Below are 13,487 nucleotides of genomic sequence, written 5' to 3'. Positions count from 1 at the left end.
AGTCTGTTGATGTTCAGGACTTGGTATTTGTCTAGTCCTGGAGCTCAGCAGAATCTCACTAATGCTAGGGTGGATTTCTTGTTTGTTTGTGTATCATTTATTCCCACCCCCTCCACTGATTCCTCAAGGATCCCAACTTTTGGTGCCAAAGGCTATGGGTGTACCCATGCAGCCCAACAACATACTAATGTGCTGTAGTGGTCAAAAGGACTGAACCACTTAGACTGCAGTCTGAGGGGTAGGCATCACTGTCACATTTCCCTAAATTCCTCTAGATTCATAATTTCCTGTATGTTTAAAACTAGCACAACATACAAAAGGCTAGGATAGAGCCTTTCTCCCTGATGGGTCTATTTTTATTTGCAAGTAGCATTACGAATGGCTTGGATCCCGACTTGATGTTTTCATGTGTTCAAGGATTTCCACCCATAGGATATGACTTTCCTCTCTCCCCCCACCTCCCATGTCAGCTCCAAATGCCCCCTTCATTGCTCTTCTTGGGGAACAGGGGACCTCTAGGGACAGGGTTTCAGGGGGCATTTCAGGCTGCCGCGGGAGGAGGAAAGCAGAACAATTGCACTCTGTGAGTGGAAATCCTTATGTCTATGGACATAGTCTGGATCCACAGAGTTTGGGGCAAAAACTAGAGCGTTGCTCCGACACATTAACATCACTTCCAGTTTGTGGCCGTTTCCACATAGCCAAAGCCTCCAGAAGATTGTGCGAAACTCATGGAACAAAGCATCTTCCTAGCGCGATTTTCTGGCACAATCCCATTTAAAGCTGCAATTTCTGACGTCATCGCAGCATTAAGGGGGATTGTGCTGGGAAATCATGCTAGGAAGATGCTCCATTCTGTGAGTTTTACGCGATCTTACGGGCGCGTATGAAAATGGCCTGTGTCAGAAGTGATGCTGGAAGTCTGAGAGTGGGGACTCCAGTCCTCGCCCCCAGTTTTTCACCTGACGCCCAGCAAGTAGCAGAAGGGATTTTGGGCTGCTGGCAGGAGGCCTCCCACCAAAGCAAGAGACCTGGCGGCCTAAATATGGCCCATTCTATGATGTCAGAATTTTACTACTTCATTCTGCTTTATGTGTAGAGCAGGCCATAATCACCAGTTGCAGACAGAACAGATTCAGTGACAACTGCAGAGATAAAAGATTCAGCCATTATTCCCTAGATATACCCAGAGTGTGCAATTCTATTTGATAATGTCATTTAAATGAATTCATTTAATATGAATTATAGGTGATCCCATAATGGGGGGGGGACCCTGGAGGCTTCATAACCCTTATATATATATAAAAAATCAATGATTGGATGCTATTTAAAGAGGAACAAAGTTCTATTTTGAGATTAATTAGTCAGGTGAAATGTCTGAGCACATTATCCAAGATGCATGCAAAGGAGTAATAAGATGCAAATTTAGCTAGCAATAAAAAGGGGGAGAAGAAGAAAGGGAACATTAAGAAATAAAGAAACTGCAAACCATCCACAAAAGAAACAGATTTAGGCTGTACCTAAACATTTGCCCTTCTTTGGAGGGCAAGTGAATGTTACTCAGATTGAAAACAAGAGAAGTAAATTGAGTTAACAAATTCCTTGTCTTTACAATCCAACAAATATAGAGAAAACAGTAGTCTCAGGACCTAACCAGACATGATATTTTTGATTGGCACACTCAACAGTTAACTAGGGAGAGCCATATTCATCTGGGTATGCCTACTAGTGTGAAGATAGTGTAGTAGGGAAAAAATTATATTGGCGGAGAGGAAAGGCATCATTCTGCACCTTTGGAAGGAAAAAAGTGGACCTCACTGTGGTGAGAAGGGGTTGGAAAGAGGAAGAGGAAGAATAGGGGAAGGAAAGAAAAGAAGGATAAGTGTGCGCTGCCTCCCACCCCCGCAATCTCATAGTACAGCAAGGGAGGAGGGGGGAATGGGAGAAGGATGAGCAACAGAGCTTCACCTCCTTGGTGATTCTGTCCTCCTGCTGAATTAGGGACAGAACTTCACCTGTATTGATGAAAAAGCAAAATCAGCCTCAAAAATAACCGCCTAAACCATTACAGCCCTCCCTGTGTGTGTGTTCACACTCTTCTCTTCCCCTCCTGTCTTTCCTCTTCCCCTCAGCCATGTTATGAGGAGTCTTTAGAAGGGGAAGCAGCCCATGAGTTGTGCCCTTCTGTCTTCCCTTCTTTCTCTGCCTCCTCATGCCCTCTCTCAGAGAGGGTGAGCCACCACAGTCAGCCTCCCTTTGTTCCTATCACCTGAGGGACCAGCAAGGAAGGTTGGGCTGAGGGAGAGAGGGTCACTCCATGTCACAACCAGAGCCTTCAGGTCTCGAACCTGAATTTGGAGAGTGACAGGTGTGGTAGGTATTTAAGCCAGCAGTGGCCAAAGCTCAGAACTGCAGGGAATAAGCTTCACCATCCACCATTAAAGTGGATCAAGTGATGCTCCCTAATTGTTCTTGCTTTTATTGATTTTATGTGGTGCCTGTTTTAGTATGGGCAGTTCTGTTAGCCCCCTGGGATGGAGTGAAAGGCAGCATGCTATTTTTCCCCATATAAGAGGTTCAGGATCAGGTTTGCCCCTCAGATTTAAACAATGGGATATACTTGCTCTTACTGGCTAAAGGCTGGCATTTGCCTTCCTCCCTTGAGCTTTCTTTAGCTGCAAAAAGGCCAATTGCAGCACCCAACTGAGCATTGTGGCTAAGGTTTGTGAGTCTGAGCAATTTAAGGCAATGCTGTAAGAAACACAAGTTTTTTAAAAAAAAAACATGCTGAAATTCCTTTCAGAGATACTCAGATGATTCATTTTGTACAATCCAAGGGTGGGTGGAGGCTTGGTAAAAAAGATCCACTTGACTTCTCTCCTTTAAAATTGTCTTCTCCTCTGTGATTGCTAAGAGAATGAAAATTTGGAATCTGCTATTCCTTGGTTCAAACTGGGCCAGTTTTAGGTGGATTGTGAAAGTTGCTCAGGAAAAATGACAACTTCCCTCAAATCATATGCGAGTCCTATGGCTATTTGACTCTATTTATCCTCCTGACTGATTTGCTCCTTTCTTTTTTAGTACACGATTTCTTTCTGCTTAAAATGCACAGTCACAATGAGGCATACATATTTAGCGGTGTATCTGTTATAGAACAAAAATGGCTCTAATATACTTTAATGGTAATTTAATTTTTTTTTCTAAATTGCTAATCTGTGATCTGAAATTCTAATGGAGTGGCACAGTCATTGTGCAAGACAATCAGAAGCTAGGCGTCAGAACATCTTTATTTCCTTTTCAGATGATGCTGTTCATGTGGCATTCATGTACCTCTCACCCTGCTTTTTAAAGCGATTTATTTTAGTTATATCATTTATATATTTATTTATATATATTTATATAAATATTTATATATTTCTCTTTATAATGACAATATTGGTAGGTAAATTGGGGGAGGAGGCGATAATCAGCCATACATCTGACTATTTCTTTAGGCTATTTTGGTTTTTTGTGTTACTGTAATAAAAACCAAATAATAGAATATAGTAAGATGAGTGGTAAGATTTACCTTGCTGTGGGACCCCATCAGAGTCCCATCTAATGTGCACTTTCTTTGGGATAGTAGCTAGCCAGACCCTCTTGGTGTGCTCACAAGCAGGACATGAAAACAATGACATGTTGCTTGTCCCCAGGTTCTGATATTCCAAAGTATATTATCCTCAGACCCTTCCCTGTCATGCCTGATAGCTATTGCTAGACCTGTCCATCGTGAATCCCATAAACTAAAAGCAGGGCTTTTTTTTCTGGGAAAACAGGTGGTGGAACTCAGTGGGTTGCCCTTGGCGAAAATGGACACATGGCTGGTGGCCCCGTCCCCTGATCTCCAGACAGAGGGGAGTTTAGATTGCCCTCTGCGCCGCTCCAGCGGCGTGGAGGGCAATCTAAACTCCCCTCTGTCTGGAGATCAGGGGGCGGGGCCACGAACCATGTGTCCATTTTCAAGAGGTTCCGGAACTCCGTTCCACCATGTTCCAGCTGAAAAAAAGCCCTGACTATAAGGTATTTTATTTGATCTGTCCTGAACTTACTGCTTTATTAGTTCTACCATGAGCCCAGTTTGCAAGTTACAGTGAACACATGTACAATCCAAAGAATTTTAATGCAATCATGCAGTGATCATCTCACTGTAATCTTGCAGGGTTTTAACAATGCACATTTCATCCATTCAAATTGGGAAAGAAGGCCAGGTAATTTGTACTTCCAACATCAGGAAAGAAACTCAGAAGAGGAAAAGTTCTAAAGTATCCCTAAACATTCAGGAACATGGTCCCCTTGCATTTTGCTGCCTTTGGTAGCTGAGCAGAACTTTGGAGTACTAGGCTGAATTTTTCTAGGAGACACATTGCTATGGTAGGATTTTGCAATGAAAACTTAGTAATGATGATAATTACAGGATCAAAAGTCTCTTTCCCTGCATGAGCTACAGGTTTCTTTTCAATCTGGAAAGCTGAGAGGATGCACAAGCTTGTTCTGCACAAATCAGAGGCACCCTCTCAAACATGGATTTTTTTTCTGCTTTGAAAGCTGGGACCTTCTGCAAGACCCCAAATAAATTCCAGAAATGTGCCTTGCCTCTAGGAGAACACAGTGCACTAGAGGGCAAAGTTTTAATTTAACAAGAGCTCTGGTCAGTCCCAGAAGCATAAAACTTTCATGCCATTTGAATCAAAGTAAATGACTTTGCTTAAAATGCAAAATTGTTAATGCAAGAAATAGCATAAAACAGACCTTCAATGAGAATGGGAAAGGATTGTTATTTTTATCTCCCTTCCCCCTTCCCTAATTTTCACTTTTTCTTATAACTGAAACTCTAGGAAAGCAGTTCAATCACAATTATCTGGATTAATGTATTTTTGAAAATTAAAAACTAGAAGAGGGTAGCCGATCCTCTACACCTCCCCTCCAACCACTCTGTCAGCCTATCTTTTGCTATCCATCTTATGCTTATCATAGCATGGTACCCATTTACTGGGTACAGTCCTGATCTGGTACCTGTCCTGGAAAATCTCTTTGCCTTTATTTATTTTTTTAAAAGGAAGTGCGAGTTGCTAGTTTTTCAGTGCTTCAAATTTCAGTCTTTAGATTTTAAACATCTAAGGAGAAAGGGAATTGATTTTGGCTTGCGACTCGTCCCTTATTTCAAGCAGGGATGCTGAGAACTTTGACATGAACATGAAGACCAAACTTTACTGCAAAGTTGCCAACTTCCAGGTGGGGCCTGGAGATCTCCCATAATTACAATTCCACTCCAGATGACAGAGGTCAGTTCCCCTGAAAAAAATAGCTGCTCTGGAGGGTAGCCTGTATGCATTATACCTGGCTGAGGTCCCTCCCTCCCCCCAATCCTGTCTTCCCTAGGCTCTACCCTCCCCCAAACTTAGAGTTGGCAACCCTACTTATCTTGATCAAACCCAGCACTTGGACCCACAACCCATGCCAGTTCCTGCTTGGGTTGATGATGGGGATTGTAATTGTCTTGGCCTACTGAATTGCATCATGTGGCAAAATACACACAATTCCCATTAACTCTAGAGGTTGTTATTGCTAGAAGTATTGGTTGTTCATATAATAGGACAGTTATGTGTTTTATTAATAAAAAGAACCTGTCTCTGCCTTGCAATCTATGCAGGATTGGCTATTGCAGATAAATAAGAGAATTCACCAGTATGTATTGCAGTAAGTAGAAAGTTATTATCAGTGTTCCTTGGTGTGAGAATAGAGCTACTGCACATATGAAAGAATACCCCTATTTTCAGCTGTGATTTAATATAGTATAATGTAGGTAGGTCTCAGGAGGCGTGGGCTCAGATTCCCACTTTACCATGATGTTCACTAGGTGACCTTGGTCTAATCACTGTCAAGCTAATTTACCTTACAGGGCAGTTATGCTGGGAGAACTGCAGAGGGTTGGGAGAAAACTTCAGCATTAGCTCACTAGAGGAAGGGTGGAGTTTGAAGAGTTTGCTTCAGGAAACTAAATCTCTTGGAAAGGGCCATGCAAATACAGTTCAGCCAAAGTTTGGAGCATTTCAGAATCCCACTGCTTTCAATGGGAGCCATTTATGCACATGCTTAAGTCTTTCACTGAGATCAGTGGTACTTAAAAGCAATTCACTTTAGTCTCATTGTGTTTTATGCTTTGTAAAGTTTCTGAAGAGTTTTAATCAAGCATCAACATCTGGTTTGATTTTTCTCACAGTCTCTCCTAGTTTGTTCCTCCCTGGAGTCCCTGGCGCGATTGGCACACTGTTAGCTGGTGTACGTGCCAAAAGTTCCATTTTTCATTCCTAGACTGCAGACAGGGATTTGATTGAACTCAGGTATTTGCAGGCCTTTCACCCTCCCGTTCTCCTGCTGTTTTTTTCAGTTATTACATTTCTGTCCATCATCGTTCTTTGGCTGCTGCAGTGCGCAGCTGAAGCTGCACATGATTTGCGCAGTATTTCAGATTTCATCAAACAAGTGGCCTCTTCATGACCAATGAGAACAGGCAGTATGACAAAGATCAGCCTTCCAGGCTTTAGTCTCCAGATGGTCACTTCTCTGGCATCTCTGCTGCACTGGTGTTTTGTTTATCCTATGGTTGCCATCTCCAGTTTTGGAAAGTCCTGGAGATTTGCGGGTGAAACCAAGAAAATCAAGAATATAGCCAAAGCCACCAGAGTGTGGCTTTTAAAATGCACGTGTTTCTTGCTATCGTGGTTACCAAAATGTGCTTGAATGTGTGCGGGCAAGCTATGGTAAAATCTCAGAACCCAAAGGGATGCAAATAAGGTTTCCAGTTGCCAGAGGAAGGCTGGGACAGGACTTTAGTCTCCTTGCCATTCCCATGACTTGTAAAACCAGAATTGGATTATATGTAAATATTGCAGACTGCAGAGTAAATTATGAAACACACACACACACAAATGACATTTTCTCCCTTTGCACAGTTCCTCTTTTGGAACACATTCCCTGCTGCTTAAGATTTCGGAGGGAACATACTGTTGAATATAGTGGAAGAGACAGAAACCTTTGAAGTCCTCTGTGGGAAGCAGGCTTGCCATTTTCCAGCTTCAGGTGGCCACCCACCCACTGGACAGGATCTCTCACCCGACCTTGTGTTTGGGCCACCAGGAGAAATGGGGAGGGCAGAAATTATATTGTGTGATGTGTCGACATCACTCCCAGGTGAAAACACAGATGTGATGTCAGTGTGTAAGGTGATGCTCTAGACTTCTCAAACTCTAGAGTAATACCATAGAATTTTAGAGCATCACTTGATGCTCTGACATCATTTCCACCCCTTGCCTGACCTCCAAAGCTCCTGGGGTGCCAGGCAACAGCCTGGCAACCCTACTGGGAAGTGTCATTTGAAATGTTCTTTGCTGTCCCATAGGAAGGGTTTATTAATTGAAACGATGCTTCTTGGTCTTCCTCCACAGAGTCGGAAACATGCAAGCAAAGTTCGGCTTTACTATATGCTCCACCCAATAGATGGAGGCTGTCCTGCAAAGAAGCTGCGGTCAGAAAATGTGAGTATTGTTAACAAGATTTCTGCGCTGGGCACGACAATACCCCAGATGCATTGCACCTCATGTGCAGGTGTAGTAGTGTGTTGGAATGTGACGGTAGAATTTAGACTGCTTGGCTGTCCACTGATGCCATTGCGGCTGTTCTTGGAGGTAGTGGTTTCTTGAGCTGGCTCCATCTTGCCATGAATGGGAGCCCCGGTTGTTTGGTATGTAAAGTAGTTTTATGGTGTCCATTGGATACTGTAAGATTGTGTACCCATCAAACACCAAGCAACATGTAGATGTAGTACATACAGCTTGCTGTGTTGGAAAATGGACGTACCAGCTCTGGAGCCTTGGTTAACTCCCCCTTCTCCTTGGCCCTAGAGGGTATGTATGATTTAACCACACATGACTTGGCATATCTGGAAATCCTAGCATTACAAAACAGCTTATCCACTTTGCAAATACATGTCCCAAACATGTAAATATGTTTTCTAAGAGTGCAGAAATATCTGCAAAAATAAATAAGAGATTAAGGGAGGGAGATCACTAAAGCTGAATTATATTTTGAACTTCAAACAACCTTTTGCAGTTCGATGATAACAATTTGAAAACCAGCATTTGGAACACTGTTCAACAGTCACGGTTTTCACTAAAATAATGAATAGTTATAGCAGCCCTCATGCAAGTAAGCATGTTCTGAAATGAGCTGAAAGATTGTTCCTAATGTATATTTCTGGTTATAATTACATAATATTAAAGTCGTTTGCTAGCTGACCTTTACCACTGAACTGAAAACAGAAGGTCATAACTGTTAATATCTATTTGATGGTTACAAAAGCACGTTTTATTCCTCTAATGCCATCTGTCATCCTTTTGCAGAAAAAATGATAAGTTGACACAATGTATGTGTTACGCAGTCAGTCGGTCAGAGTTTATTGTCTATAGCCATAGGCCGTCACAAATTTTCCAAACATCATGTATTACGCGTAACAATGCAGCTGACATCTTGAATTATGGGGGCTTACAAATGAACTCCTCCGAATTTTTAACTTGGCAGTTGTTAGTCCTCTTCGACGCTAGTTCACCCAGCCTAAGCCCATTTCTTCTTCCCAAAACTTACTTTTGCAAAAAGGAGGGATTGGCTGACACTCCTAATTTATTTAGCAATACTACTTAGATTGATGTAGCATGTTGATGTTCCAAAGTGTTCCACGTGCATTACTTTGTGACCCTTGAAATAACTCTCCAAGGTTGGCTGTATTATTATCCCTGCATTATAGTTGGGTGGCATGGATTAGAGAGAGCAGCTTGTCCAAGCACTTAGAAACTCATTGAAGAAATGGGTCTGGACCATTTGATCTGTATCACAGATCAAGATGGGTAGCCGTGTTAGTCTGTCTGTAGCAGAAGAAAAGAGCAAGAGTCCAGTAGCACCTATAAGGCTAACAAAATTTGTGGCAGGGTATAAGCTTTTGTGAGTCACAGCGTCAGATACCATGCACCACAGGTCATACACTTAGCTGTCATCTTTCACCAGCTCTTGCCTTGAAGGCCTGGATGGTTGCATGGAGCATCCATTTCTGTTAGAAGGCATGATAAATGTAGTTTCCAACATCTCTAGCACAAAGGATTAATCCAGGAAACACTGGGAACCCTTCTGTTCATCATGTGATCCCTAATGAGTTGGGATCATCCCCCCCCCCCAAAAAAAAACCAAACAGAAGCCAAGGAAAAGAATGGCACCAGACAGAATCAGGACAAGGGTGAATATACCCATAGTCAAAGTATTCTTCAGGATTATTTGGCACAGTCCTAAACATATAAGATTATTTGCCTAGCAAGCCAGATTTCTTAACCTATACATGGCATCCATGCTTCAGGATTTGTTCCAATGTTATAGATTCTTATACTTATGTGGCTGGATTTATGGCATGCAGCTGTCCCTAGCACAAAGCAAAATACTTCTGGCATGATGCAATCTCTTGATGCTCTCATAAAATCCTGGATGATAAATTTCGCAGAGGACACAAAAAGGGCAGTAAATAATAATTGGGATAGAGATCCTAATAAATAAGCAGGAGGAGGCTGTTGTATCTGGCTGGTGTGCATGAGGTATGTAGGTGCCAGCAGTCACAATGGGAATGCCTCCAGACGACCCCCTCCGTTCCTATTCTGTTTGTGTCTTGACTGAGCCACTCAAGATGACATGATTGCTCCTGTTCCATCATTTTTTCTGCTCCATGGCTTCCCTCACTCTTGTGATCTAGTCCTCATGAACTTTGGTTTAATTAGGAGAACTTGTAAAGCAAATTCCGTAATTGGAACAGACAGTTTGGTCTGGCTCCCAGTTATTTCAGCTTATTCCCCCCCACCCACCCCCAGCTCGGATCCCACCTACAGTTTCCACAGGAAGAAGTATTTCCATCTACAGAAGCATCAATTTCCTGCCTCCCCTCTCCTGCTACAGCCTCAAATGCCCCTGAGCTGCTGCCCCTGGAATCCCCATGGGTGGAGGGGTATCAAAGGTCTGCCGGAGGGTGGGGTGGATAATAATCAAAGCTCCTCCTTGCACAGATGAAAATTTTAAGGGGGATCCAATTGCAGTTACCAGTTCCCACATGTGTAGAGATGAGTTAGGGTTGCCAGCTCCGGGTTGGGAAACTCCTGGAGATTTGGGAGTGGAGCTTGAGGAGGGCAGAGAGCGGGGAGGGACCTCAGCAGGGTATAATGCCATAGAGCCTTCCATCCAAAGCAGCAGTTTTCTGCAGGGGAACTGATCTATATAGTCTGGAGACAAATTGTCATTTGGGGGTGGGGGGCATTTAGGCCCTACCTGGAGGTTGGCAACCCTGGGCAACTAATCTTTTATGATCAGCCTTTCACTGTATCTGATGAAGTGAGCTTTGACTCTTGAAAGTTGCTACCTTGGACATTTTTGTTGGTCTTTGAGGTTCGAATGGGAGACGTGAATTTTGTTCTACTACTACAGACTGACATTTCTACTCACCTGAAACAGCCTTTCTCACTGACCCTCAAGGCCAATTACATAATTAAAATTATGCAATAGAAACTGTTTAATACACAGAACAAACAATGAAATAAAACTGGATTACAAAATGAGAGGAGGTACTAGAAAACTGTGTAATAAAATACAAATAAAGTGGGATTACACAATTAGAGACCAATGCAATAAAAACTGGCTAAAATTCCAGAAACAGTAACTACAACTCTTTTCCCCTTATAAAAATTCTGTCCTGAACAAATCCATTTTACATATTCTGCAGAAAGATAGAAGTGTGGGAGCTTTCCTGAAATTATCAGGCAGGCCAATCCACCAAATGTTCTATTTCATTTCTTTTTATATTTCTTTTCATTTGTGTTAGTGATATTGCTTCTCTGCTTTTTGCTAATGAGATCAGGGTTACCTAGGCTATCTAGGTTAGAACTAAAACATTATTAAGAGAGCCTTTAAAACCACAGCCCCAAAACAACAAAGCAGGATGGGGTAGCTAAAGGCAACTGCAGAGGCCTTAAAAGTTGAGCGAGAATAAAAAGATTTTTGTCTGTTTGGTACCGTGCAAGCCAGCGTGAAGACTTTTCAAAGCATGTGTGCCACTCTGAAAAGGCCCTGTCTCGTGCTTACTTTGCTAACTCAGAACATGGGGACACAGAGAGCAGGGCCTCTGAAGATCACCTTGGCTAGCAAGTTATCCTGGTGCCACCCTTTGGTAGGCTTTTGAAAATTAGCACTTGAAGTAAAATGGCATGGTAGTCAGCATAAAAGGTACAGCTCAGGTAACTCATGCCTGCCAGCATCCGCTCTTCGCTACCTCATTAAACTGGTTGCTGCTTCCGAACAGTCTTCATAGGCAGCCCCACACAGAGTGTTTTGCAGTAGCTAAGTGATGGTTTAGTGACAAATAGGGGTGTGCAAGCCAAAAATTTTCGGCTATAGCCGAAAGTAGAAAGCCGAAAGAAGATTCTCTATCGTTAAAGCCGAAAGCCGAAACAAGAATCTCTTTCGGCTTTCGGCTTTCGGGATGCTTTCGGGATTCTTTCGGCATTATTTCGGCATTCTTTCGGCTTTTTTCTAAGGGAAAATGCCTCCGTCTTCCAGGACGCCTGGAGGAGGCATTTTCCCACCGAATAAGCCCAAAATTGGTGGGGACCTTCCTCTAACCCTTCTCTAACAACCACCCAAGTTTCAGACAGATTGGACTTTGGGGGGCCATGTTATGGCCCCCCAAAGCAGGTCCCCCCATCCTCCCATAAGAAAGCGAAGGAGCAGCATATTGTTAGCATGCTGCTGCTAATCTTTCTTCATTATTTCCTATGGGGAAAAAATGAAGAGGCAGGCTTCCTTTGCCAGGGGTGGCATTTTGCATGCAAAATGCCCCCTCACCCTCAGGGGCCCTTCTCCCACCCCTCCTCCCACCCCCCACCCAGGCTCAGCCTGCTCCCACTTGGGGGGGCCATTTCATGGCCTCCCCAAGTAGGTGCTCTAATCTCTACCACTGACAGCTGGGGGAGGCTTGTGTTGCCAGGGGTGGCATTTTGCATGCAAAATGCCCCCCAACCCTCTGGGGCCCTTCTCCCACCCCTCCTCCCACCCCCCACCCAGGCTCAGACTGCTCCCACTTGGGGGGGCATTTCATGGCCTCCCCAAGTAGGTGCTCTGCTCTCATCTCTACCACTGACAGCTGGGGGAGGCTTGTGTTGCCAGGGGTGGCATTTTGCATGCAAAATGCCCCCCAGCCCTCTGGGGCCCTTCTCCCACCCTTCCTCCCACCCCCCACCAAGGCTCAGACTGCTCCCACTTGGGGGGGGGCATTTCATGGCCTCCCCAAGTAGGTCCTCTCAGCCCCTAAAGTCCACCCCTTACAGCCCCACACAAACCCAATTCCCCCCCAGCTGCCACACACAGACCCAAATCCCCACATTAGCCCCTCACAGACCCAAATCCACCCCCACCTGCCCCACACCCATAACCCCAGGAACAGGCTGGCAAAGGCCAGCCCTCTCCCTTTGTTCCCTATGCTGGGAACTTCTAAACTCTCTTTCCCTGGGCAATTCTGCACAGCCCAGGGGTGCCACAATGGTGGGCACACTTCTGAGTGCCAGCTGGTCCCTGTGAAAGAGCACCTGAACCACAGACACCCTCCCTCAAATTCCCCCACCACCTACAGAGATGGCTGGCCAGCCAGCCCCATTGTTCCCTATGATGGGAACCAACTGCACAACAAAGAATAAAACAAGAACAACACAAAATAAAGTTTTAAAAAAATTATTTTCTCACTTCCAAAGTACAAGTAGGCAAAGCATTATGACACATTACACCAGCAGTCCCCCACACAGAAAAATTAAAACAAAACTCACTTAACATCAGAGAATCACAAAACACGATTCCTGTCAAAAACACTTTATTTCTTGAACAGCTTTAGGTTACACAGCAGGGGGGAACACCAAAGGGCATGGCAGCACTATCTTACACAAAAATAACACAACTCACTTAACATCAGAGAATCACAAAAGCACAATTCCTGTCAAAAACACTTTATTTCTTGAACAGCTTTAGGCTACACAGCAGGGGGGGAACACCAAAGGGCATGGAAGCAGTATCTTACACAAAAATAACACAACTCACTTCACATTAAAGAATCACCCCAAAAAATTGCTGTCAAAAGCACTTTATTTCTGTAACTGCTTTAGGTTACACAGTAGGAAGGCACCACAGAGCAGGAAAGCAGTGTACTACACAAAAATAACACAACTCACTTCACATCAGAGAATCACACAAACACAATTGCTGTCAAAAACGGTGAAGTGGGTTGTATCATTTTTTGTAGTACATTGCTATCATGCCCTGTTGTGCCCTCCTACTGTGTAACCTAAAGCTGTTCAAGAAATAAAGTGTTTTTGCCAGGAATT

The 13,487-nt window shown here is 43.7% G+C and overlaps 1 protein-coding gene across 1 annotated transcript in view; it reads left to right on the top strand.

Annotated features, from left to right (window-relative positions):
- ZMAT4 (zinc finger matrin-type 4) overlaps positions 1-13,487 on the top strand; it is a 138,066-nt gene that overhangs the window by 23,401 nt on the left and 101,178 nt on the right. Inside the window, exon 2 of the mRNA XM_054998445.1 lies at positions 7,485-7,574. Within this exon, the coding sequence (XP_054854420.1) occupies positions 7,485-7,574 (90 nt within the window). The remainder of the gene's footprint in view (positions 1-7,484; positions 7,575-13,487) is intronic.

This window comes from Eublepharis macularius, chromosome 14, assembly GCF_028583425.1.
Source record: "Eublepharis macularius isolate TG4126 chromosome 14, MPM_Emac_v1.0, whole genome shotgun sequence".
Classification (NCBI taxonomy): Eukaryota; Metazoa; Chordata; class Lepidosauria; order Squamata; family Eublepharidae; genus Eublepharis; species Eublepharis macularius.
The sequence above is the reverse complement of the archived record's forward strand: the minus strand, read 5'-3'. Positions and strand labels throughout refer to the sequence as shown.